Source organism: Trypanosoma rangeli, assembly GCF_003719475.1.
Source record: "Trypanosoma rangeli strain AM80 chromosome Unknown Tra_15.4_contig_00085, whole genome shotgun sequence".
NCBI classification, from domain to species: domain Eukaryota; phylum Euglenozoa; class Kinetoplastea; order Trypanosomatida; family Trypanosomatidae; genus Trypanosoma; species Trypanosoma rangeli.
This window is the reverse complement of record NW_021705831.1, coordinates 30,961-55,969: the sequence shown is the minus strand read 5'-3', so window position 1 is coordinate 55,969 and position 25,009 is coordinate 30,961. Positions and strand designations below refer to the sequence as shown.

General features: G+C 51.6%; 8 protein-coding genes across 8 annotated transcripts, besides 25 other annotated features; all 8 read left to right on the top strand.

The window, feature by feature from the left end:
- Positions 1 to 194: 194 nt before the first annotated feature.
- Positions 195 to 245: a microsatellite.
- Positions 246 to 412: 167 nt separating this feature from the next.
- Positions 413 to 474: a microsatellite.
- Positions 475 to 728: 254 nt separating this feature from the next.
- Positions 729 to 785: a sequence feature (A-rich).
- A 77-nt stretch (positions 786 to 862) lies between these two features.
- Positions 863 to 6,049, top strand: TraAM80_03319 (protein kinase; the record flags this gene model as incomplete). The annotated part of the gene is made up of 1 exon (XM_029380295.1): positions 863 to 6,049. One exon carries the CDS (start codon positions 863 to 865, stop codon positions 6,047 to 6,049), a length of 5,187 nt encoding a protein of 1,728 aa, XP_029239815.1.
- Positions 6,050 to 6,091: 42 nt separating this feature from the next.
- Positions 6,092 to 6,125: a microsatellite.
- Positions 6,126 to 6,270: 145 nt separating this feature from the next.
- Positions 6,271 to 6,292: a microsatellite.
- Positions 6,293 to 6,535: 243 nt separating this feature from the next.
- Positions 6,536 to 6,564: a microsatellite.
- Positions 6,565 to 6,799: 235 nt separating this feature from the next.
- Positions 6,800 to 6,841: a sequence feature (A-rich).
- Positions 6,842 to 7,465: 624 nt separating this feature from the next.
- TraAM80_03318 (uncharacterized protein) lies at positions 7,466 to 9,352 on the top strand (the record flags this gene model as incomplete). The annotated part of the gene is made up of 1 exon (XM_029380294.1): positions 7,466 to 9,352. One exon carries the CDS (start codon positions 7,466 to 7,468, stop codon positions 9,350 to 9,352), a length of 1,887 nt encoding a protein of 628 aa, XP_029239814.1.
- A 148-nt stretch (positions 9,353 to 9,500) lies between these two features.
- Positions 9,501 to 9,529: a microsatellite.
- A 270-nt stretch (positions 9,530 to 9,799) lies between these two features.
- Positions 9,800 to 11,647, top strand: TraAM80_03317 (putative tubulin-tyrosine ligase; the record flags this gene model as incomplete). Its single annotated transcript, XM_029380293.1, has 1 exon — positions 9,800 to 11,647. One exon carries the CDS (start codon positions 9,800 to 9,802, stop codon positions 11,645 to 11,647), a length of 1,848 nt encoding a protein of 615 aa, XP_029239813.1.
- A 106-nt stretch (positions 11,648 to 11,753) lies between these two features.
- Positions 11,754 to 11,780: a microsatellite.
- Positions 11,781 to 11,988: 208 nt separating this feature from the next.
- Positions 11,989 to 12,040: a microsatellite.
- Positions 12,041 to 12,077: 37 nt separating this feature from the next.
- Positions 12,078 to 14,261, top strand: TraAM80_03316 (vesicular-fusion protein NsF; the record flags this gene model as incomplete). The annotated part of the gene is made up of 1 exon (XM_029380292.1): positions 12,078 to 14,261. The coding sequence occupies one exon, from the start codon at positions 12,078 to 12,080 to the stop codon at positions 14,259 to 14,261; it is 2,184 nt and encodes a 727-aa protein (XP_029239812.1).
- A 210-nt stretch (positions 14,262 to 14,471) lies between these two features.
- Positions 14,472 to 14,515: a microsatellite.
- Positions 14,516 to 14,749: 234 nt separating this feature from the next.
- Positions 14,750 to 14,770: a microsatellite.
- Positions 14,771 to 14,870: 100 nt separating this feature from the next.
- On the top strand, positions 14,871 to 15,734 carry TraAM80_03315 (uncharacterized protein; the record flags this gene model as incomplete). Its single annotated transcript, XM_029380291.1, has 1 exon — positions 14,871 to 15,734. One exon carries the CDS (start codon positions 14,871 to 14,873, stop codon positions 15,732 to 15,734), a length of 864 nt encoding a protein of 287 aa, XP_029239811.1.
- An 82-nt stretch (positions 15,735 to 15,816) lies between these two features.
- Positions 15,817 to 15,870: a sequence feature (A-rich).
- Positions 15,871 to 15,905: 35 nt separating this feature from the next.
- Positions 15,906 to 15,963: a microsatellite.
- A 75-nt stretch (positions 15,964 to 16,038) lies between these two features.
- Positions 16,039 to 16,071: a microsatellite.
- Positions 16,072 to 16,275: 204 nt separating this feature from the next.
- Positions 16,276 to 16,312: a microsatellite.
- Positions 16,312 to 16,338: a microsatellite.
- Positions 16,338 to 16,365: a microsatellite.
- Positions 16,366 to 16,549: 184 nt separating this feature from the next.
- TraAM80_03314 (cytochrome c oxidase assembly factor) lies at positions 16,550 to 17,413 on the top strand (the record flags this gene model as incomplete). Its single annotated transcript, XM_029380290.1, has 1 exon — positions 16,550 to 17,413. One exon carries the CDS (start codon positions 16,550 to 16,552, stop codon positions 17,411 to 17,413), a length of 864 nt encoding a protein of 287 aa, XP_029239810.1.
- A 302-nt stretch (positions 17,414 to 17,715) lies between these two features.
- Positions 17,716 to 17,751: a microsatellite.
- A 185-nt stretch (positions 17,752 to 17,936) lies between these two features.
- TraAM80_03313 (uncharacterized protein) lies at positions 17,937 to 22,343 on the top strand (the record flags this gene model as incomplete). The annotated part of the gene is made up of 1 exon (XM_029380289.1): positions 17,937 to 22,343. The coding sequence occupies one exon, from the start codon at positions 17,937 to 17,939 to the stop codon at positions 22,341 to 22,343; it is 4,407 nt and encodes a 1,468-aa protein (XP_029239809.1).
- A 558-nt stretch (positions 22,344 to 22,901) lies between these two features.
- Positions 22,902 to 22,940: a microsatellite.
- Positions 22,941 to 23,132: 192 nt separating this feature from the next.
- Positions 23,133 to 23,157: a microsatellite.
- A 176-nt stretch (positions 23,158 to 23,333) lies between these two features.
- Positions 23,334 to 23,378: a microsatellite.
- Positions 23,379 to 23,408: 30 nt separating this feature from the next.
- Positions 23,409 to 23,441: a microsatellite.
- A 24-nt stretch (positions 23,442 to 23,465) lies between these two features.
- Positions 23,466 to 24,296, top strand: TraAM80_03312 (uncharacterized protein; the record flags this gene model as incomplete). The annotated part of the gene is made up of 1 exon (XM_029380288.1): positions 23,466 to 24,296. The coding sequence occupies one exon, from the start codon at positions 23,466 to 23,468 to the stop codon at positions 24,294 to 24,296; it is 831 nt and encodes a 276-aa protein (XP_029239808.1).
- Positions 24,297 to 24,321: 25 nt separating this feature from the next.
- Positions 24,322 to 24,355: a microsatellite.
- A 143-nt stretch (positions 24,356 to 24,498) lies between these two features.
- Positions 24,499 to 24,539: a microsatellite.
- Between the last annotated feature and the right edge of the window lie 470 nt (positions 24,540 to 25,009).

The window sequence follows — 25,009 nt, the reverse complement described above, 5'->3', positions numbered from 1 at the left end:
TTACTGAGGGGGAGACCCGTCAGTTGCTTATATGCATACAATGCATGCATATTTACTTACTCCGTTTACTTGATGTATAGCGTATGTGTATGTAGGCATGTGTGCCTCGGCTTGCATTGCCTGCAATGATTGGTGGTTGTTTTGTGCCTGAGCAGACAACAATATAAAGAAGCAAGCAGAATTGGGAAACGGGTAAGAAAGAAAGAAAAAAAAAATGGGAAAAGGAAAGAAGGAAGAGAAAAAAAAACGATTTTTTGTGTATTTGTTTCATCGTTAATGAACCCTGCAAGTTCCCACTCGTCCACCCCTCTCGCCCCACTCCACGCGCACACACACACACAGGGAGGAAGGTACGCATGTACACTTGTGCATGTGAACTTTTATCTGTGCGCTTGTCCCGCTGGTGTTGGTGTTTCTTGTTTTTTTTTTTTTTTTTTTTTGGCTTTTTTTTGTTTTTTTTTCTTTTTGTTTTTTGTATGTGTGGAGAGAAGCCTCCGAAAAGACGCTTAGAATGTATTTGTTATTTATTGCTCTTGCAGAGGCAGCCAATGGGGCGCATACATTCGTGCCTATTTGTTTAGCGATTGTCAATATGTTTGGGACCATTCGCTTAATTTCACGTCGCCCTGTTTTTGCTGTCAAACCGGGGGATTGTGGAGGCTGCTGTGGAATCTTCCAGGCGGCCCACCTTCCTCATTTCTGGCACCACATATGCATGACATGCCTAGTTGTTTTTGTTTTTCTTTTCAGTTTTTGTTCGTTGGCATTTTTTTTTATTTTTTTTTGAGAGAAGCGGGAGGAGACTGAGACTGAGAAGGTAACTCCGGGTCTCATTGCCCCACATCCCAGTTTTCACCCACGCATGACGGCAACTCCACCACACCCACAGCTCGAAGCGCCGCCTGAAGATGTGTACCTGCAGCAGCATGGCATTCCAGACCTCTTACGGCACCTCAATCATGAGCTCGTGCAGCAGAAGCCGACAAACCACCTTAACTTTATGCTGCAGTGGCTCGCGAATAAGGCAAAGACGATGGGGAGAAAGGGCGTTGAGGCGGCGGCTGAGGTCAAGCACGATGAGGGGGCCCTGTCATTAAAACCCTTCTCTTTGCAGGAACTGTGCAGCAGAGGTGATGCAACGGAAGCGGGCAGCGAGCGTGTGATTTCTCAATTTCCCGCGCTGGCAGAGTTTTCTCCGGTAAAAGAACTAGTTCTCACAGACGCTGGTACTGGTGACTTCGGCAGCACCGTTGGTCATACCCCACAATGCGGTGAACGCACCCTCCACTGTGACTATGCGGCCCCCGAAACCCCAGTCAGGAAAATGACCCACTTCACCACCGCCGCGGATTCTTTACTAAAGACAGAACCGCACCAAATCCATGTGGATCCTGAGGTGGTTGCTTCTACAAGACACCTAATGAGAATTGTGCAACGCCTTCCGCCCACTGAACATGTGGCGGCATCCGTCTTTATGGAAAGTCTGCTTGAGAAAAAAGCCTCCGTAACACCTTCACCACAATCATGGATGAAGTCAGACATTTCAATGGGAGTCAACTGCAACAGAGAAAGTAGACTCTGTTCAATTGGAGATACAAATTGGCGATTTTCTGTCGGTTCGTCCAGTGTTAATGCTCCCAATTATATTGCAGACTTTCCGTACACGCGCACGCATCTACAGGACCTGGTGCATGATGCACTGACTGCCAGTGTCCTTGCACGGGACTCAATGAGACCAGGTGGCATGGATGGGAAACCAAATGTAGGTTGTCCTGCCTTTGCAGATTCTCTGTTGACTGGAGGTGTGCCTTTAGGCGCACACAGCGAGATACCATTGGCCCCTCTCAACCTTTACAGTCATGATACGGATGACGCAGGGAAGCAAAGGTGTATGGATACACCGTTGTCGGACGCTCTTCTAGCTTACAGATTCACTGTTGATGCTGCGTCTACACCACGATTGAGAGATGAAGAAGTTGCGTTACCGCAGTTGCAGCGATTGTCTTCACTTGATGAGGAACTGGATATGGTGCGGGAGGCCATTCTAAGGCATGAATCATTTTCTGGGTTTGATGAAACACGGGTGGAATGTATTGTGCGTCATATGGAACGCCTTGCTTTGAGTGATGGGCAGTCACACACTTTTCGAAACGAGATTCTCTTTGTCTGCTCTGGGGCGTTGTTGGTGGAGCAGGAGGCTGGTGTGCCTCTTAACCTCTCAAAAGGGGAGTTCCTTGGTGAACTTCACATATCACAGGAGGACAATAAGAAAGTCCATCACACGGTACGCGCGTTGTCGGGCACCGTTGTATTCTCGATTCGAATTGGAACCCTTTGTTTTCTGTTAAATGAGGAGAAGGTGGCACGTCGTTCCATGTTTCTAGAGATTATGGAGACTTTGCCGCTGCTCTCAAACCTTTCCCTTGGGAATCGGAAACGCTTCGCAGACACTCTGCGTGTACGGAGTTATAAGGCGGGGTTAATGCTTCTGCAAAAAGACCGACCAGTGGAGTGGGTTTCATTTGTGCTCCGCGGCACAGTGAAGAGAAATGTGGAGGATGAAACAGGACTGATGCGAAGCTTGGATCAGGCAGGGTGCGAAAACAGGACTACCTCCTGCGCCACCTTTTTGGAGATTACTACAGGAGATGCAGTTGGAGTCTTTGAACTCCTTTTTCACTCAAACAGCCTTACAGATGCAGTAGCCGCGTCTACGGTGTTAGTGGCGCAGATGCACACGGTGTACTTCGAGAACCTTGTCCCAAAGCAATCGCTGGAAGAGATGCGGTGCAGAGTGCTTATGACTCCCCGCATCTCCTGGCTGGCACAATATGCGACAGAGGATGTGCGTCGTCTTGTCGAGCGGATAGAACAACGGAAAAGCCTGGTGGCGGTGAAAAGTCATGTTTGGGATACGAAGGGAGTGGCAAGTTCTACCGCACCATCCAGCACTCGTGGCTCAACAGTGGCCAACGCAGGAAGAAGGAGTACGATTAGGGTAAAGAATTTGAAAATGGCTTCCTCCGGGGAAATTGTGTACTCAGGGAAGAAGAATCTGTATCGGTTTCCTCTCCCTGTGTTGGAGATGAGTAACACCATTATCATTGCTGTTGTCTCCGATGGTGTCATCATTCGATGGAGCGCTGTAGCCGGGCGGCTCACTGGATTTACCCATCAAGATACCCTTGGGCAACGTATTTATGGGCTGCTTGCCACGGAGACGACACGACGCGGAATGCGGGAACAGTTACTTCAGGCACAACGGTTTATTGGCTCCTGGGAAGACTATGTTGCCACCGGCTTATCCTCCCCGTGTGTCTATCGCTTCCGTCAGACGTCAGACCTGTACCACGTAAACCTCATCTTGAGTGTTGTCCCATCCTGCTTGGGGGATGCTAGTGATGTTATGCTGCTTGTGGGTCGTGAGGCAGAGAATCCTGTGATGGCGAACCACGTTGAGGATGGGGTACGTTGGATGCGGGATGTGTTGCAACCTCAATTAAATGCGTTTCAAAAACGTGTGAAAGGCATTGAAGAGAAGAACTGGAATTTGTCCCCGGAGGACGGTAAAAAGCTGCTGGCACACGTGGAAACCTGCAATGCGCTCATGGAACGCTACATACGTGTCTCACATCTCAACTTGGAATCCCTGAAGGAGATATGGAAGCCGGTTCGCATTCGGCACACGCTGCGACAGTTTGCACGAGAGATGGTACAGTTGGTTGGTGGTGCTGAAAATCGTCTTACCCTTTCCTTTGAGGATGACGTCCCAAGCCAGGAGGTCTTTTTTGATGTGGAGCATATGCTGGATGTTCTGCGGCGCGTGGTGGTTGACGCCAACCAGGCTGGCATGGATATTGCCGTCTCCGTCGTTGTGTCTGTGGTGAATCCCGTGTTGCCAATGACGTCATGCTGTGAAATTACGAGTCCGGTTGTGGCTTCACGACAGAGCAGTACAAGTTCCCATTTGGCGTTGCTCTCACTCTCTCCGCCTGTAAGCTTGTCGCACAACACTCCATCGAATTCACAGTCAGTCAGCACGCCCTTCTCCAAGGACGGGGTGCGTCGCTGCGGCAGCTCCCAGCAACCGCAGGTGATTCAGGTATCGGCTCCTTCCTCCCTGCGACGCCTTCGCATTGTTGTGACAGACACCGCGGAGCTGGAGACATGTGGGGAGGAAGATGCGAAACTAGGGCTTACGACACCGCCGAAACTGAGTCCAGATGAGGAAGAGAAGAAGAGGGTATTGAGAAGAGATGCCACGCTAAGAAGAGCAACCACAATTAAAGCATGTGAACGGATTGTTGTTAATATGTGTGGTACACTCTCTTTTCAGACCTCACGAGATACGTCTGTGGTGAATACGACGAGTATTGAACTACCCCTTCTACCCGCTCCCTGGGAGGAGGACGAGGATAAAGAGGATAAGACTCATTCTATCATTGCTGGTCGTCCACTTTCTGTGGTGGTTGCAGATAGAAATCCGAAGCAGCGTTATATCTTTTGTCGATTACTGTGGGCACGTCGTCATGCTGTTGTGCAGGTTACATCACTTCATGAGGCCATGATGAATGTGGAGACTGGTGGCACAGACGTTCTTGTGATTGATCCATTATACCTTGAGGCTACGGAGGAGGAATACGCCGCATTACGAGATGGCACATCTCCATTTGATACTCTGCGCCAACATCCAGAGCTTGTGATTGTGATTTACGCGGACGACTTTAATGACTGGCGTGTGAAAAAGCTGAAGGGCTACTGTCACGTTATTGAACTCCCCAAGCCCGCCTCTGGGGCTCTGCTACACATTGCCATGCACGAAGCAGAACGTGTGGTGATGGGTGTGCGTGAGGATGAGGAGCAACTCGCCCTCCTCCGCACAGCGTTTACGGAGTTTCAACCTGATCGACACAAGGTGGGTAAACTATTGGGTAAGGGAGCCTTTGGCGAGGTCTTTGAGGTCGAGGATCTTCTCACAGGTGGAAAACTGGCGATGAAACGTGTACACCTTGACGGCCCATTGGCTGATGACGTCGTTCAAGAGCTGCTGGCGATGACCTCGCTAAGTCACGAGAACTTCATCCATTACTTTTACTGTCAGAAGGAGAGTGACACGCAGCTCTGCCTTTATATGGAATTGGCGTCGGGAGGCACACTTCGCGATAAAATTCGACAGCAAAGGTCTCCTATGCCGCTGGAAGAGATTGTGCGGTACCTACAAGACCTATGCCGTGGCCTCGCGTATTTGCATTCCAAAAATTATGTTCACAGGGACATAAAAACAACGAATGCGCTTATTGATCACCATGGGAGAATTAAAATTGGGGATTTTGGCACGGCAAAGCGTCTAAAGCGACCTTCAGACAAGTTATTTGCGGTGGTGGGTACCCCGCAGTTTATGGCACCGGAGGTGATGAACGCGGACGCCACGAAAGGTCTTGGCTACAACCAAAAGGCAGATATTTGGTCCCTGGGGTGTGTGGCGTTGGAGTTGGCAACGGGCCAGGCACCCTTTTCGTATCTTGAGTCCACACGTGGCATGGGGATTTTTTTGTACATCAGCAAGCTTGCAGACACCCCGGACTTGGACGTTATCAAGGATGGAAACCCCTTCTTGCATGCCTTTATTAAGGCATGTCTCTGCATAGACCCTGATAAACGACCCACAGCGCAGGAATTGATTCACCACGATCTTCTGCAGGAAGCAGAGCAAATCTCTCGAAATGAGCAAGTGGCACGAAAGGTGGAGATGGTAGAGAAGTTGTTGCATTACGCCGCAATTGACTCTGATGGTGAGGACGTGGAAGAAGAGGAAGAGGAGGAGGAGGAAGAAGAAGAAGGGGAGCTTGACGGTGCTGACAGCAGCGTGACTACCACCTGCACCGTCAAGGAAAAAGCTGCAGGTAGTCAAGAAAGGCGTCAAATGCATTTGTGCCAAAGAGAAGAATGGAAGTTGTTTTGGAACCGGGGGGGAGTAAATCAAAACTACCTTGCGGAGGAGCAGGATTTTTTTGCCTCCACCACACCCACCTCAAGTGGGGAAGACTAAGCAGGGCACGACGTGTCGCTATGGCTTATCCCCCCACCCCCTCCCTTCACCCTTCGCCCTTCACCCTTCACCCTTCCATCACTATCTTCATCTATTTCGCTCTTTCTTTATATGTATACACATATACATATATGGTTAACATGTGCGTTTACTTCCTTTGGTGGAGACTTTGTTATTGTGGGAGCGTCTTAACGAGGCACGATGGATTAAAATTCTCCGGGTTTTTTTTTTTTTTTTTTTTTTGTGCTTAAATGTTAAGAGAAGAAAAACGAAAACGGCCTACGTTTCACGAGCTCATCCACCACTTCGTAAGTTTGTGTACGCTTGCCCACGTATGTGTCGGTGTGCACACGAGCGCTTTGGTATGTTGACGATGTAAATGAAAAACACGAAGATGGAAGGATGAAAAAAAAAAAAAACTGTAAATGAAAATGGGGGATGTGGTGAGTGGAATTCTTGGAAAATGCTTTGTCCCATGTGGCCAAGGTGGTGTTTTTGCGTGTGTGTATGTGTGTTTTGCAGTTTAGTTCAGTACTCCCGGGTGATGCGCTCCGGGTTGGACGCAGGAGTGGTGCAGAGAAATGGGAAGAGGCGCCGCAGCTGCGTGAGAGTTAATGAAATAATTAAAACGAAAAAAAAAACAAAGTTTGGATCTCCGCTACAAAACGAGTGGGGACAACACACTTAGAAAGATGTCCACATGCATACATTCATGTCTCCACATCCTGCGATTCCTCACATTATTTACTCTTTTTTTTTTTCCGTATTGTTCGTTTGTCTTTTTTTTTATTTGTGTGTGTGGGGGGGGGTGTTGTGTACATGATCCTTTTAATGCGTCTGGCTTGCATTTTATGTATCTACTCTTTGTTGTTGTTTTTCCCCGCTTTTTTTTTTTGCGTTGTTAGTATAGTTGCTGTTATTGCATGGAGGTATTTCTTCCCCCATTTTTTGTTTTTCTTTTGCTCTGCTGTTGCTCTCCTGTGGGCCTTCCTAGCATTTTTTAGTTTACTTATTTTTACACCTTTGCCTTGCCGTGTGTTGCTCACGGGGGTTGGTCAGTGGGAGGGGGGGTGATGCTGGTGTTGACGGAGTGGAAGGAGCGAGGCCTATGCGTCTGTGCCTGTGTCCCCCCACAATATTGGTGTTGTGTTTTATTGGCATATTCCTTCCGCACGCGTCACTGTGCGACACGCGCGTAATGCCTGTATCTCCTTTTGCGCGTGTTCTCTCATCATTTCCCCCTGTCGTTCCCCTATTGTTTGTGGGGACGTGTGCCTCCCAGCCCACTGCCTTTGAGTTGAGTGTGTTGTTATTGTTTTTTTATTTGTGTGTCCTTTCTTTTCCTCCACTCTTTACGAAGGTGTGGCAGGGCAGCTGTAGTGCGTAATATTTACGTTTTTTTGTTGGTCTTGCAGCATGGCGGCGGAACGGGAGTTGCTCACGGTGGCACTAGGGAATTATGCCTCGCTTGTGGCGGCGCAGTGGGCGAACGGCACCACGCAGTTCGACACCTCGCGGCGCACGCTGTACACCGAGCGGCGGGTGGAAACAGTGCGGGGTGGCGCAGCAACACAGCAGCGCACCGGGGCGCCAGTGCGAGTGCCACGCATGATTTTATTGGACGCGCCGCATGCGACGCAAATTAAATTTTTCCGCCGCAGCACCCGCATGGACACGAGTGCGAATGAGGAACACGAGGTGGGTCATGATGTCTCGTTTGGGGGAATGAACCATACAACGGAGGGGGACGCCTTCTCCTCTGCCTCATCCGCTTCGCTTGATGCGGATGATAACAACGTGGGCGATGGTAATAACAACAATAGTGGGGGGGGACAGGAGAGGGGGTGGGTGGAGGAACTGCAAGCATCTGACGAACACCACCACCATCATTGTTCTTCTTTTTCACAGGGTGCGGGTGCTGCTCATGGCATGTGTACCTCCATCAAGTGCATCAAGCGGGAGCTTTTTAACGAGCATGACGAAGTCGTGCCTTGGTGGCAGTACATTCGCAGTGGCGTGTGTGAGGACTGCGTGCATGTCCTGCATCCGCTGCACAGTTTGGGTGGGAACGCGGGCGATGTCCCACTGCTGCATAGTTTTGGTTTTGGAATGTCACAGCTGCGTTCCTCACGTAGCCACGACATTGCGGAAGTGATGGGAAGTATGTGGCAGCAACTGGAAGAGGCAGATTCCTTGCAGGGCGTGCAGTGCTTCCTGGATGGCGACTCCGCCTTTGGTGGAGCGGCGTGCAATGTCATGGAGGAGTTTTGGGAAGACGCAGGGAAAAAAATTCCCGCTGTCTTTTTCACCTGTTTTCAGCCCCTGCCAGAGGAGGTAACGGCGTCGGAGAGCGAAGTGGGCTTTGCAGACAGGCGAAAGGATGAAATGTGCCTGAATCGGCTTCTTGCCACCTCGCACCTGACACAGCAGGACTGTGCAGTGTACTTGCCGCTGGAGCTGGGCCAATGGGAAAGCGCGTTTGCAGAACACACAGCAGCAGGTGTTAATAATATACCTTCGTGGCTGCGGGACGACACTGCCACGGCTCAGTTGGTTGCAATGGCCGCTGATACCGCTCTCTACGGCGTTCGCGACGATGGAAGCGTAAACGCGACAGCGGCGAGTGGGCCAGCGTTTTACCTGCATGACTGGCAAGAGGCTGTGCGGCCTACGAGAACAATGCGTGTGGCTGCCGCCCTTGCAGCAGTGCCGCTGCGCGTGTACGATGCCAACTATCCTCGAAACGATCTTTGGGATCTGCTGCAGCGTTATCCGCTGCTATCAACGTCTGAGGTCACCAACGGTGGATTATTTGCGCCGCTAACTCATCCCATAACTCTTGATGCTCAAACCGACGCTGGACGTGTGTTGGGTCACGCCTTGACGTTGCGCGGGGCAGGCAAGCTGCATGACCTGACATATCCACGGCAAGAGGCTTTGCTGCGCTACGCTATGCCGCTGCGCACGGTAAATTACCTTCCCCTTGTAACAGGGAACAGCTACCCCATTTCGTCCACATTCCCGCAGGAGTTTGTGCTTCCGCGCGACGTTTTGGCGTCTGGGGTGCTAGATGGCATCGATGTTGGTTTCCATGCTGTATCAACCTTTGGATCTGCGCCCATGATTCAGGAGATTCTAACGGAGGCAGAAAAAGTGCTATACCGCCGCCGACACCTTTACGAGGAGACGTACGACATGGACAGTGAAGAGTGGAAAGAAGTCCTGGAGGACGTCCTGCAAATCAGGGATGACTACGATCACCGGGGTAATCACGAGGAGGAGGGGGAGGGGTATCTTGAGTGAGGTGGCCCCTTTTCAGCAACAAGGTCATGGTAAGTGCTCTGCGCCCTAAAGCATATATAATACACATATAGATACGTATGCAAATAAGTAGCAGTAAGAATTTGAAGAAAAGGGTAATTGGGTGACTGTTGGACTTTTTTTTCCCCACTTTTCTTTTTTTTGTTTTTTTTTTTTTTTGTCTCCCCGTATCTCTCGTGTAATGTTGTCTTCTTTCAGTTACCATTTTTCTTGATTGGTGCTGTTGTTTACTGGTGGGGGCTGAGGCCAGCCCCTTGCGTATTATCATTTTTGCTTTGTATTGTTGTCGTTTAGTGGGTCAATTTATATATAATATATGACCGTCATTTAAGGTTGTTCTCCTTCTCTATATATTGTGTGGGTTAACTCTGCTGCACGGCAACTGCGTTGTGACGACGTGGGGGGTCACTACAGCACGGAGTAGGCTACATGGGGAAAGGTGACGAGGAGGAGCACGAGGGTGCGCAGGAATGGCTGACGGGAGCTCAGCGGCAACGAAACAGACGCCTTGCGCACGGCGCTATTTGTTTCGTCGCCCCTCCTCTGCGGCACTACGATGAGAGTAATGGAAGTGTGTGGCGAACGACGACCAAAATTTGCACCGCCGTGCGAAGCGCGGCGGCCGACGTGTGCGTCACGCTCAGCGTGAGTCCATTTCGGGGGCGGCAACCAACCATTGTGTTTTTGCCGCTTGACCACCCGTGGGACGGGGACCCCCACTGCGGCGACACCACTGCGTACGTTGAGCCACCACCTTTGGCCTGGCTGCCGCCGCCGCACACGGGGACGCGAGCGGAGGTGCAACGCGACAGGGCGTATGCTGCATTGGGCTTTACGATCTCCGACAATGCAGTGCGCTTTTCAAGTGTTATGTGCGCGTTAGAGCGGGCCGGGTTTACGGAGGTAGGTCTCCTATCGAAGTCGTGGTCCTTGAAGTGGTGCAAGCGCTCAGTGCGGAGCGATTTTGCACGGCTGCAGTCATTTCAGCGGGTCAACCACTTCCCCGGAACGTGGCGCATCGGCAAGAAGGATGAGCTGCACAAACACCTCGTGGCTGCACGGGAACGCTGGCGTGAGGAAAAGGGTGAGGGTTCCTTTGGAGACTTCTTTCCAGAAGGCTGGGTGGTTCCGGAGGAGCAAGAGGCCCTAGCTCAGGTGTTGCGCTCCAGCAAGGAGCGTGGTCAGCTATTTATTGTTAAGCCCACAACCAGCGCATGTGGACGAGGCATTTATCTTGTGCAGGCCGACAAAGGTGTGCAGTTGGCATCTGCACTGCGTCAGCCAAACGAGTGTGGCGAGAGGGACATGCGTCCTCAGCGGTTGCTCGTGCAGCGCTACGTCGCCGATGCGCTGCTTGTAGAAGGGTATAAGTTTGACCTTCGACTCTACGTTGTGGTGACCTCGTACGCGCCGCTCCGGGCATATTTGTATGGCGAGGGGCTCGTGCGGTTTGCCACGACACCATATCCCACGGCGGAGTCCGCGGACGCCGATCACGCATTTAACCTCTCCCTCACGGCACATCTCACAAACTTTACTATCAACAAAAAATCTGAAGACTTTGTGCCGCCGGATGAGCTTGCTGTCAAGGAGGGTGGGATAAGTGCCTCCAAGTGGACGCTTGCGGCGCTACAGAAGCATTTTCACATGCATGGCTTGGACTGGAATGCGACGATGGCGCATATACATGACCTTCTAGTGAAGACGCTACTTGCGGTGGAGCCGCACGTCATACTGGAGCAAAAAGCCATCAGTGACACAGTGGGAAGCGGCTGCTTTGAGGTGTACGGGGTAGATGTGTTGCTGCGCCGCCCGCATTCGTCGGAGAACCCCGTACCGATGCCTGTTTTAATGGAAGTCAACATTATGCCCTCTCTAAGTACGCATTACTCCTTACTAGACCAATGCGTCAAGGGTAACTTTGTTGCGGAGATGCTGACACTTGTTGGCCTCACCGCCGCGCGTGGATCTAAGAAGCGGGGAACCGCTGCTGTAACTGTCTCTCAAATGCAGGAAGAGGATAGGCTGACTTTTTCTTACGGGCATCCATTTCTTGATACTCTGACAGATGCGACTGAGCTCGAGGCTTGTCTGACCGCGGAGGAGGAGTTTGTGCGACGCATGCACTTTCAACGCCTCTGCCCAACCTCGCATTCCTACTCGCGTTACCGTTCACTGTTCACCCCGAGTAAAAGTGGCGCCTCTCGCCGTTCACTGAATGAAGTCCTGAGTTTATGGGAACAGGCGAAGTTGGTGAATCCACCAGCGTATATTTGAATCGGGTTTGGAGAAGCAACACGCGAGAGAATGGATGATGCACCCTCCTTTTCCCTCTATTGCTTGAAGGGAGTATGAGGTTGTGGCATCTTGTAGCGTTTAGCGCGTTGTTGTTGTTGTTGTTTTTCTTATTTCTCCAGAAAGTGTTTGGTTCCTTGTGGTGGCAAATGCGGAGGGGTCTCCGTGGTGGATTGGTTTTTCACCCGCAGCGTGAGACGATTGGATGTGTAAGGGGCAGTGTTGCGTTGCCGCGGCCTCTCTGAGTTACACCTTGTTTTCTGCCTTTTGTATTATCCTTCATTTCCTTTCCCTGTCTGGATGCATTGCGGCGAGGGTCCTTAAGAGGAGAGAGAGAGAGAGAGAGAGAAGAAAGAAAAAAAAAAAGAGAGAGAGTCTATTTGAAGCTCAGCTGCTACAACCCGTGTCCCTTATGTCTGTGCCTCTCATCGTGTGCTCCGTCCTCAAAGACGAGGACGCCCGCACCAACTTGCTCTACCTGAACCCACACGACGCCGACAGTTGCGTTGGCAACTCCGGGATTGTCATGATCAACGACTTCCTCTTCACGGTGTCCGCACACGTTGGGATCAGAGTCGGTCATATCGGGATGAACAGCATTCAGCGCCGCCTGCTCGGCCTCTCAGTCACGACAGGCAGCACAGTGATTCTTCGGACGCCCCCGCAGCACATTCCAGCCATTGCGAAAATGCTTCTGCGGGTGGAGCACATTGTGGTCTCCAAGAAAGGTGGGACGTTGGACTGCATGGAGTTTATTACCTACTTTATTAGGCACTTCTCTGCGCAGTGCTTTCGTGAGTCACAGATGTTGGCCGTGGTACTGGACTCCGGTCTCCGACTCTTGGCGACGGTGACGCAGCTCGACTGTGATGGGCTGGGAAGTGTTGGTGTGCTTGACCCCACCACAAATCTCATTATTAGTGTCACGGAGAAGAGCGAAATCACTCTCACGAACGTGCCAGACAATCAGTTGGACGCCCAGCAACCACAGTTGATGCAAAACTTCGACCTTGAGAGCCTTGGTATCGGTGGGCTGCGAAAAGAATTTGCTCAGGTGTTTCGCCGTGCCTTTGCGAGTCGCCTCTTTCCTGCATCTTACATGAAGAAATTGGGGGTGAAACACGTCAAGGGGGTCCTGCTGTATGGTCCACCAGGCACCGGGAAGACACTCATTGCCCGCAAAATTGGGGAAATTCTCAACTGTCACCCGCCAAAGATTGTCAATGGCCCAGAGGTGTTTAACAAGTTTGTTGGCGGGACGGAGGAAAATGTGCGAAAGCTCTTTTTGGATGCCGAGGCGGAGGATGCGACAAAGGGGGAGCTCTCCAAGCTACATCTAATCATTTTTGATGAGTTTGATGCCATTTGTAGGCAGCGTGGTGCTGTGCGGGACTCCACAGGTGTCAACGACAACGTGGTGAATCAACTGCTCTCCAAAATTGACGGGGTAAACTCGTTGAACAACGTCCTTCTCATCGGCATGACGAATCGATTGGATCTCATTGATGAAGCTATCCTGCGCCCGGGCCGATTTGAGGTGCATGTAGAGATCAGCCTCCCAAACGAGGAGGGGCGAGAGGAAATTTTTCGCATCCACACCCGCGGAATGCGTGAGAACGGCGTCATTAGCAAGGACGTGGCCTTGGCGGAGCTCGCCAGTTTAACCAAAAACTACTCTGGTGCTGAGATTGAGGGTGTGGTGCGCTCTGCCATTTCCAACGCATTCAACAAGCACATCGACCTCGACAACCCAACCGAGGCGGTGCAGGTGAGTGACGTGTTTGTGTCAAGGCATGATTTTCTTCAGGCCATTGAGGAGGTGCAACCCGCGTTTGGACAGGCAAAGGAGGAGTGTAGCAACCTTAAGGGCGGCGGTATTATTTGTTACGGTAAACAATGGGAAGGAGTGGAGAGCTGCTGCGAACGGTATGTGGAGCTACTAAAGGGTGAGGGCAAACGCATCAATTTGCTCAGCGTGCTTATTGAGGGGTTGCCAAATTCCGGTAAATCAGCTGTGGCGGCGCACCTCGCAGAAAAGGCCGAATTTCCCTACGTCAAGGTGATCTCCAGTGAAAGCATGGTCAGCTATGGTGAGCTGCAAAAGGTCAATATCATTCGCAAAGCCTTTGAAGATGCCTATCGGTCTCCTGCAAGCATTATCATTCTTGACGATATTGAGCGTATTATTGAGTTCTCTCACCTGGGTGGTCGCTACAGCAACACACTTTTGCAGGCGTTACTCGTGCTTATCAAGCGGCCACCACCGGAGGGCAGAAAGCTGCTCGTGATCGGCACAACATCCCTGTATGAGATTCTGGATAGCCTCGAAATGGTTTCATGCTTCTCCGTGAAGATGACGCTTCCAGGTGTTCCTCCATCAGCGCTTCAGGTGATTGCCAACGATCTTGGGCTTCCATTTGCGACACAAGCAGATTTATACCACTGCGTTGACCACCTCTTCCCGGGGTCTATGCCGATAAAACAGTTGTTACTTGTCTTGGAGATGTCTGTTGAGAAAGGAGCAGACGGGAATTCTGTCATTACTTCCAAAACGTTTGAGCAGGCGCTTGAATCTGTTGGGTTGCGTCGAAGCTGAGAAGGGGTGGTTCATATTTTTTTTCTTCTCGAGCATTTTTAATACCACTGATGTGTAGGCTCCGTCGCCGCTCCGCCCTTTGCATCTTTGACTCTCAGCACTTGAATCTTGTTGGGAAGGGGAGAGTGGCTAGAAAGCAAGCAACAACGAACGGGAGAAAGCAAAAGACACGAGATGCGAAACATGAAGGAGAATGGATATTTGAATAACAAGCAAATGAAAAGGGAAAGAAAACAAAAAACAAAAGGAAATGAGTTGGGTGGAAGCTGCATGTGCCTTAATGCACGTCTGTGGCCACCTTCCTCAAGGGTGGCGAGGAGGAAATTGCATAGTTATTTATATATATGCGCCACAGCAATGTTGTTTGTTTGTTGTGCGCTTCTTTGGTGTGGTGACTGCCGTTGCCGGTGTGTGTTTCTCTTTGTGTCTGGGCCTCGCTCTCTCTACACGTGCCACTTGGACCCGCTTGTAACGGCCTGACGTCGGTGTTTCTTTCTTTATTTCTTTCTCCCCCGCACGGTTTGTCTGTCTCTTGCCTCTCTGTCGTATGCGTCTCCCACAGCAGCCCCTGCTACTGCTTTGCTGCGACCCCCTCACTCCTTGTTTTGCATGCATCCGGACGAGGCGAATTCCGCGATCACGGCGGTGTCGTCAGGCAACGCCGCCACACTTACCTACACTGTGGCGCCACACCCTTTTGGATACCAGACTCTTTTCGCCATCTTGATCACCACTCCTCCAGGGAAGCAGGAAAAGGAGGGTCTCTTAAACTTTTGGCGGCGGGCCATCGGAAGTGGGCCCGAGCAGCGTCAAATTAAACAGTCTCAGACTGCCTTTGCGCGGTGTTTCGCGCGGCAGCTGGAGGTCAGAACCAGCTACGTTGTGGTGAGTGTGGCGTGTGCTCTGCTTTCGTATGGTCAGCCATACTGGGGCATGCTTTGGGCGACGGCACATGGCCTGTACTTTAGAGGCGGTGCAGGAAACAGTCGTTTTGTGTCCTCCCTCCTAAAAACGGGCGAGGCGCAGCAGATAATGGAAGCCACTGAGGACAATGACGAGGACTGGGGATGTGAAGCAGCGGCTGTGAGGGAGGTGTTGTCGTTCAGGGATATCGTATCCCTGCTTCCCTCCATTGCGCTTACGGTGGAGGATGGTCCACCGTACGTGGTGGGCATACCGAACCCTGTCGTGAGGCCAAACGCCTTACAAGTCTTTACAGTCTCTCCCAATCAGATCTATCAGTTTGTTTACCTCCACTCACTGACGGTGATCCCACCCTCGAGCCTCCCCGCCAAGGAGAGAAACCTTGAAAAGGTGTTATTGCAGCACGAGTATGACGCAATTCGAACATTCCCCAGTGACTTCGATGCCGTGACTTTTTGCGCCTTAACCGAGCGGCTCTGGGAGGCCCGTCTGAAGACGCTGCAGATACCGCTTTGTCGGGATGGTGTCGAATACGCCGCGAGTCACTGATGTTCTCTGGGAAGAGTAGTGCGGTGGTCTTCTAGGGAGGTCCTTGTTCCTTGTGTTGCTTCATTTCTGTCTGCTGCGGCGCTTTGTTGTTGTTGTTGTTGCTTTTTAATTATTTTGCTGTTGTTTTTTCTTTTTTCTCACCATATTGCACGGTGTACAAGGTCCGATTGCTGTTAGTATTGCTTCTTCGCTTTGTTGTTTGTTTGTTTTTTTGTTTCTTGGTGTTTGTGGTGTTGGACGGAAGGGAACAACACTGAAGCGAAATAACTCTGCACGAGTGAACGCAGAGGAGTAAACACATACGTATATACATTTATACATATATATATATATATATGCCCTTCTTTCTCCCTCAGTGGTGTTACTTGGAAGGCCGCTCTCAACCTGCATTTGTACGGACGGATGCGTGTGTATGTGTGTGTGAAGACTGCCGGAAGGTGGCTGCTCGCTCTTTTTGATGTCCACGCTTTTGTATGTGCGTGTTTTTTAACGTGTTTGCCGCCCCATTGTTTACGCTTACTTTACGCAAGCAATACGGTTGTTATTGTATTTATTTAGTTATTTATTGTTTTTTGTATCTCTCTCTCTCTCTTCCTCTCCCTCTGTGTGTGTGTGTGTGTGTGTGGTCTGTTGACGCATGACTTGCCGCTGCCTCCGGCTGGACAACTGGTGATGCAGCTGCAGTGTTGGCCCATTCGGTTGGCTTTTGTTTGTTGCTTGAGCATGTTCCTTTTTGTATTGCATTGTTTACCAGGAGAGTTCTTTGTGTTGTTGTGTTTTTTTTTTTTGTGGCAGCAGGAAGGAACAGCACATCAATGCGGCTGGCGGTGAGGCGTGGGGGTCGTCTGCTGCAGCCACGCGACTTTACCCGGCTTGCATTCTCCACTGCGGAACCACAGAGGCGCAGGGGGTTCTTCTCCGTGTTTCAGCACGGCCCCCGTAGTCGTGCGGAGCTGTGGGGGCTTTGCCTTGGGTGCTCCGTCTTCCCGCTTTCCGTGGCGCTGATAAACTGGTACGACAGGCAGAAGGAGTCGCCGCCTGAACTGGCACCGGAGTTTCAATCGATGCAGTCTGTCATGATGACGCCCAAGCAGCAGCTGGGGGGGCCATTCCGACTGCGGGACAGCCGCACAGGCGCCTACATCACCGACCAGGAATTGTTTCAGAATCACTGGACGCTGTTGTACTTTGGCTTCTCCAAGTGTGCGGAGGTGTGCCCGACAACGCTGCAGTTTATTACCGATGTTATGAGGGCCTGCGATGCCAGGCTGATGGACAGTACTGCGTCTGAAGTGAAGAAGCTGCAGGCAGTGTTTTTAAGCATAGACTCCTTTCGTGACACCCCAGAGGTTCTAGAGAAGTATATAGCCAAGTATGATCCCCGTCTTCGTGCCTTGTGTGGCAACGCGCAGGAGGTACGGCAGGCGGCCAGCGCGTGGCGTGTTTACTACTCTTCCGTCGAGGAAACGGATGAGGAACGGGAGGCACGTGAGGCAAAGGGGATTCCCGAGGTTTACCTGGATGACACCTACCAGTTTGATCACAGCTGCGCCATTTACCTTGTTGGCCCGGATGGCAAGATGAAGGACTTCTTCTTTAAAGAGATGGGACTGGAGGACGCCGTCAGTAGGCTGGAGGTGCACTTTGCAGACATATACGGTTTTAAGGACACACGATAGTCATCAAAACGTCATAGCAAGAGAAAGAAAGAGGGGAGGGTGGTGGAAATCGCACGACATGCCGCCTGTGTTTGCTGTCAAGCATTCCTTTGGTGAAATATATAGTTTTGGTTTGGCTTTGTTGGGTTTTACTGTGTGTGTGGCTGTGTGTCTTTCCACTTGCGACTGTGGGTGCAACTGACCCCAGTCAGCAGGAAGGAAAGAAACGGAGGGGCGGGGGGTTGCGTTCTCCATCCTGCCCCAAAAGAACACTGCAGCCAGCCGTGGCAATAGTGGCAGCAGCAACAGAGGAGGAGGAGAGGCAAACACTAAAAGGAAAAACAAAACAAAAAAGAAACTATCTGCTTGGGTGTTTGTCTCCTCCCTGGAGTGCCAACGTGTAGTGGCGGCTGCACGGCGGGAGGCTAATATATTTCTTCTCTTTTGTTCTTTTCTGCTTGTAACTATTACCACATGTGTCTGTTTAGTCTAAAGGAAGCAAAGGGCGGCGGGGGGAGGGGGGGCGGTTGTCTGTACGTGTAAAATGAAGTCCACGCTTTCGTGGCGGCGACGGCTCATTCTTGGCATGAGCATCGAGGACGCACGGAGCAAATTCGACAGCCCGGAGTCGCGCGTGGCGTTGCGTCTGGCGCACGAGCGGCACAACCAGGGGCTCTACCACGAGCTCACCCTCGCTCAGCGTCGCCGCAACCGGCTTCCACCGGAGCGGCGCTGCCACCTTGTGCGCCACACGAAGCCAACTGTAAAGGGCTTTCAGTCGTACATTAAGTCATGCCCGGAGGACTACGTGGTGCAGGAGATTTGGCGCGACGATGACGAAAACGAGGCGGAGAGACCCAAACTGGAGACTACAAACGCGGCAATTCAAAACTTCGAGGCGGTGCTTTCTTCGCACGATGAGGGTTCCCTCACACAGGAGAGCCGAGATGTAGATTTAGAAGGAGGAACGACAGCAGCTGCAGCAACCACCACCGCGCCTCCGGAGAGGGGAGGGGCCGCGTGGACGAACACGACATGCCTGACACCACCGTCCTTACCGAGTCATGTGGGGAGTCAAATCACTGCGGATTTCAACACGTACGAGCACCACCGCACTATAGTGCTGCAGGAACTTGGGCGGGTTGCAAACACGCTTGGGAGCGACGCACGGCAGCAGCTTATGGAGAGGCGAGAAAGTGGGACTTTATTGGCCATTCGTCAAAGCTCTGTTGTGGATCGTCTGGTGGATAACGTGAAGGAGGCAAAGGAAAAGGGTTACACAAGCCTCTCCTCCTCCTCGCACCTGTTAGAGACGATCAATCTCTCCATAAATTTGTGCAGTAAAAAAGATAAACAGCTTCTTGAGGCCTTCCGCAGCCCATTTATATTTTTTCCAGCAGAAGAGCACCATATCTCAATTTCACTCTGGGTTGCTGGCAACTTGATAGAGCAAGAGGAACTTGGCACGGATTTCCCGTACCACATTGCGAAGCATGTGGAACCAGAGTTAGGGAACGATGGTGCCTTGCCGCCGACAATAAACCGCCTTCCGAAGGTAAACATAGAAGTTTATTTTTCCCCCGAACTTTACAAACTGCAGCAAACACTTGGAATGGACGGCATACTTGCACTGCGGCGTTTTATTGGTCGCGCGATGAAGCGTCAACATGATCCATTGCCCACAACCACCTCTATTGTTCTTAATATGAGCCGCGAGCAACAGGAATCGTGTGGCCTTTGTAGGGGGGAGTTAACGCAGATTCCGTGGCTGCATCTCATTAAGGCAAAGGTGTCAACTGTTACAGGGACAGTTTTGGAGATGTCCTCTGACGAAGCACCGACACTCGCAGCAATGCGGGAGGCCATTCAACTTGTGTGGCGCGTATGGGGTCATTTGGTCAAGGACCTTCGCGTGCACGGCGACCTTGATTACCTGTATCTCTCCGTCTGGCCGCAGATGGGGATGCCCGTTGAAACGAGGCAGAGCAGCATGACCTGCGAGGAGCGCTCCAAGAACGCCCTGGAGAAGATTGCTCATCCACACAAGATCATAAAACAAGGTGAGCAGGAGCAACAACTGTCATCAGTGGCGTTTATTCGCTGCATGGAAGATGCGGTGGAGGGACTCATGGGGGGTGACAGTTCCATATGGAGGGGGTTTAACCCGCGTAAATCGCACTTGAAAAGTGTCATTGTTCCGACAGACTTTGTAGTGGTGGAATGCACGCTGGAGAAAAAGGGCTTGCCACAGCGCCTAGTGGTGAAGGACGTCGTGGAAAGCCTCACAGAGCTTCAGCGGCAGGCGATGGAGATGCAGCGGATTGCGATTGCTCAAATAAGTAGCGATGAGGAGGGTACTGAGCTGCAGACTGACGCGGGTAGTGGTGGGGTGCGGCCCGTATTGTATGCGCCAAACGTCGTCGTCTCGCACGCGGGTGTCATTGACGCGGCGGCGCACAGCTTTCAGCGTATTCGTATTCGCGGTAGTTGCATTGCCCACGTTGAGGCGCTTGCACGCGCCCTTGAAACAGGGGCGCATTTTACAGACTGCGACGGGGCAAGCCCAATGTACGGCAAGAACTCCAACTCCTTTCCTGCAACTGCTGCAGGTACTGGGAAGCAGGGTGGGGACGCATCCCTGCTGCTCCCGCCGAATCTTTCCTTTTCACCCACTCATCATGGTAACCCTGCGCACTCGCTGGATCGTCAGCTGCTAGGGCATCGTGTGCCGTCCAGTTACACGGTTCAGCGTACTGCGAATGGTCGCTTTCACCGCTACCAAACCCTCCGCCCGCTGCAAGGCATGGTTGTGGACAAGGACGAGCGTGAGTTTTGGGGGACCCACTACTACCGTTTGTCCGACATTCGGTTGGTCTTTCACGACCGCGTGGGCCCTGTCGACGTTGCGAACCCGAAGGGCTGGTCTTCCCCTCTGAAGGAGCGACTTCTCGCAATTAGTCAGTCACGCAACAATAAACAAACCTCACACGAGGAAAGTGAGGCTATGGGGATGGCAGGCAGCGATTCCGTGGAATGCACAGAGGACATCGCCACCCGAGGCAAAAAGGCGCGAAAAAAGAAAGTCAAAACAAAACGAACGGCTTCCCTGACGCTTGAAGAAATTGTTGCAACACTGAGTCCAGAGAAGTTGTTTGAGCTTCTTTGCCTGGACATGGAGGTGGAAAGCGCTTCCTACGACTTTCGTGTCGGCGACAATGACGGCTACGCCTACCGTGTCAAGTTGCGACGTATTCCACAGAATCACATCCCGCTTGTGCAGCCTGCCATGCGATCACTGGAGGAAAAGGGTTTTATTAACTACTTTGGCCCGCAGCGTTTTGCCTCGTACACGAAGCAAAACATGCACCCGGGGCTGCATCTTCTTAAGGGGGAGTTTCGTGCTGCCGCAAGTGTTATCGTGCAGCAGTTTTACATGGATTCTGATCTCGCAGCCGAGAAGCGACGCACCGGCGCGGAGTGCGTTAAGATGTACCACTCAAAGGCGATGGGAGTTCGACTTCCGGATCCCATGAAGTTAGACGCGGCCCGGCGCTCCATCGCAGAGCACGGGACTGCGCTGCAATCGATTCTTGACAACGCTCTACAAGCGACTGCACTTCTGGGCGATGACGAGGAAAAGAGCTCTTTGATTGACCCCTGCGAGGAGGCCTTTTTGCGTGTGGTTGGCCCCACCACATCGCTGATGCTGGTGCATGAGTTCCTGGCATTTGTCTGGAATGACATTGTTAACCAACGTCTTCAGCGATACGGGACGTTTGCCATTCTTCCAGGAGATCTTGTGCGTCGAAACCCGCTTGCTTCACCGCATTCGAAGGAGTACAAAAACGTCGTCTTTGCCTCCAGGAGTGGCATAGACAAGGGTAAGTACACTTTTGCAGATGTGGTGTTGCCTCTTCCTGGTGTGGGAATTCAGCTGCCGGAGAACCACACCACGGATCTATACATTGTTGCCCTGCAGCGAATGGGCATTTTGTTTAACCCGGAAACTAAGCAATGGGACATTTTTCGTCCCCGGCGTAGCTTTGCTGACGAGGGTGCAACTCAGCGTGCGGCGGGGATGTCATCGCCGTACCATCGCTTCTCATCCGCCTTTGCGCTGATGGAGGAGGAGCTGGGCAATAGCACGACCATTGTCGAGCCCATCGATGGTCGTGACACTGACCCCATCGAAAAGGTGGGTTTAGCGGCCGTAGGAGCAACATCAGCGGCTTCAATGGATGCCAGTCAACTGAGGAGAGACTTGTGCCAAGGAGAAGTACCTGGCAATCCACTAGGCGTGAGTGTATTTGGTTCTTACCGCCATTTATTAATCAATCCGTCACCAACGCTGCGGTGGAGAATGCAGCTGGACTGCTCTGGTGGCCCGCAACAGCGTTGGGCGCTCGGAGTGCGGCAGGCCTTTGCACAAACTCATAGAGACGTACTTTTGGCTACCGAAGGCAACGTTTGTAACTCCCACCAACAACCACAGCAGCAGCAGCAGCAACTATCACAACAATTGTTTCTTGGCCACAATCTTTTGGGTGAAAGGGGTAGATATGGTAACATGCGACGTGGGCGTGGTGTACCCCCTGCGCCGTATTGGCTTTCCAAAAAGGGTGAGGGCAGCCTTGAGTTGTCATTTGAGCTTCCATCTAGCGTCTACCCGAGCATGCTGTTGCGTGAACTCACAAAGAGCGATGTTAACAGCCCAGAAACGGTAGATCTCGATCGGCCATTAATTGAAAATAGGGCCAAGTCATGGCAGGATCTTAGGGAAGATCAACAAGCAACGTATAAAAGGCACCTGGCGAAGAAGCGGCAGAAATTATTTACGAACCGACCACGGGCCATCAATGTGGCGCTGCTGCATCAACACATCTTTCGTAGTGGTGGGATGCGCCGTAGCCTTTTGCCATCTATGCGCGGTTATGATAATGTTTCCAAGTAATGGAGTGGGAACACGAAACGTTGAGCTGCTTGCGCGCTGCCTGTGCCTTGTGGGGATAGTTATTGTTGCTATTACGCTTCATATAGTGGGGAAAGTTGAATGTCAGGGAGAAGTTAGGGAGATAGAAGCGAGGGCCACGTACTTCCGTGCTTTATCGATCTTCTTCCTTTCATTGCTTTCATTTCCTGCCTGTTGTTTCTGCCGCCCGCGACGATGGAGTAAAGGCAGTGACGGCAGGAATGGTGATGGCTCCTGGCGCGTACACATCGAGCGCAAGCGTGTCTTCCTTTCATTTTGTGTGTTTGCGAATGAGGTACATCAACGTGCCACAAATCCTTCAATGCGTATCTCCGCGTAGCTGGGTGCCCCTGCATAGAGAGATAGAAAGAAAGAGTAGCTAAATTAAAGAGAAGGTGAGATTTGGAGGAAAGGAAGTAGAAAAATCCAAAAGAAGCGCACGACAGATATTATATCTGGGTGGATGGATGGATGAGGCGTAGATGTTTCTGTTGGCGATTTATTATTATTATTAAAATGTGACGATGTGGCACGATTTTATGTTGGTTGTTGTTATTGTTGTTTTCCGCGTCGTTGTTGGAGTTTACTTCTTTTTTTCTTTTTGAGTGAGTGGTGGGGGGGGGAGGTCATTTTTGGCTGTTTCCACAGAGAATGATGGGGATGGTGGCGCGTCCCCGTGGTTGTGGGTTATCACGCATGCATACTTGCATACATATTTACATTGTTGTTCGCTTCATGCCTTGGCGTCCAACTTTGTGCCGTTTCTGCCTGCAGACACACATACACACACACACACTGTACATGCATCTCCTTCGTTGTGCTTTGGCTCTACGGCAGACATGTGTGGTTTCCCGTGTATGTTGGATGGGGAGAAAGAAGGCGACAAAGAGGACGGTGTAAGAGGTGTTTACGGGCACCTCCCATCTTTTGGATTGTTATTTTCCTTCTTTCTTTTTGGCTGTGAAAAGCGCTTGTGTAATGTGTAATGCATGCACGCATGTGTGTGTGATGTGTTATTTTCTCTTTCGTTGCCTTGTACGCAAGGGCTGGTGAGGTGGGTGGTGGTGGTGGTGGTGGTGGCAGCGTTTGGTGAGGGGTGCAGCAATGCAGCGCGACGTGTACGCCTCGCTCATCAAGAAGCGACACAAGCACATGATTCCGCTGTTCATCCATCAGGTCTCTGGGGACGTCACCCGGGAAAACATCTTTGATGAAGTCTTTAGTGGCTACAAGATGCGGCGCATTGTGCTTATGACGCACATGTCAGCCACCTCCTCCTCTTCGTCACAGCTGCCACGCGACGTCATTGTGTCGGATTTTGAACAGCTCAAGGCGATTCATCAACCGCACTTTCACTACAAGCTCCTTCCACTGCTTTGCACCGATGTCGAGGCGTTTGCAGCTATGCAAGGGATTTGTGCGAGTGTGAACTCTCCCTTTACTATAGAGGACCGCAGGGATCCGCAGGGACTGACGCATCGTCTCTCAAACGGTTGTGCAGAGCGGCAGGCCGTCTGTGAATTTTTTGCGGAACACATTCCACCAGCAGAACGCGAAGTGCCCGTGTTTTCACGCAAGTTGCCCATCACCGCAGTCATGTTTGACGGCCTTCTACTGACGAAAAAAGCAACTGTGGCGCGGAGTAAAGTGGCCGCCCTGCTGACCGTGCACGAGGCGGCCACGGAGAAAGTCATCACAGAACGCGCGCTCATGCGGGACTTTTTTAGCAGCCCGCTGTATACAAAACTTAGCGGGAACAGTGACGTGGCACAAGCAGTGCGTCTGTCGCAGCAGCAGTTGCACTTTCTGGCCGTGAAGCGACCAGTTGGAGCGGATGGGGAGTGCCGACAAAATCTGCTGCGGTCTGCGGCGAAGAAGAAGCTTTTCGTTTTTGAAAAGGTGGCCAATGAGTACCACTTCGCCCACGGCTCGTAGTCGTCTAGCGCGGCGAGAAGGAACGACAATAGCAAACATCAAAAACAAAATAAAAAAACGAGAAGATGGGGAGGAGGAGGAGATCAGAATGGAGAGAAGAGTGTTTGGCACCACACATTTATTCACATAACTTTTTTCCTTGCCTTTTCTTGCCTCTGAGTCTGAGTGGGTGGGTGGGAATCTCTTTCTTGTTTTACTCCACATTATTATTATTATTATTATATCTTTCTTGTTGCTTTTATTTTGTGATGTGCATTGTGCCGCGCTTGCACCATTAGTTGGTGTGTTTGCAGGTAGCAGGGCGAGCAGGGAAATAGTGTCGACAATCCAACGCAAGGAGGGACCGCACTGCGAGCGAACGAGAGAGGAGGAGAGGGGTGGACGTCGGAAAGGAAATCAAGTAGTCTTGTCCCCGTCGCCGCGCCTTCTCTTTGCTTAGTTAGTTTTTGTTGGGGTTTCTCTGGTTGTTTGTTGTCTACACACAACAGTGTGTGCGTGTGTTAGAACTCGAGTTTCTTTAGCAATGACGGTTGCGTGGGATGAGTGCCTTGGGGAGAGCGACTCATGGCTGCTCAAACCTCTGCAGCAGCAGTTGTACTACGAGAAGCCGTTGCCAGTGCAGCAGGCGGTGGTTCCGGCAGTCCAGCGTGCATTGCTGAGCGGGATTCCCATGGATTTTTGTCTCACTGCCCCCACTGGCAGTGGCAAGACGC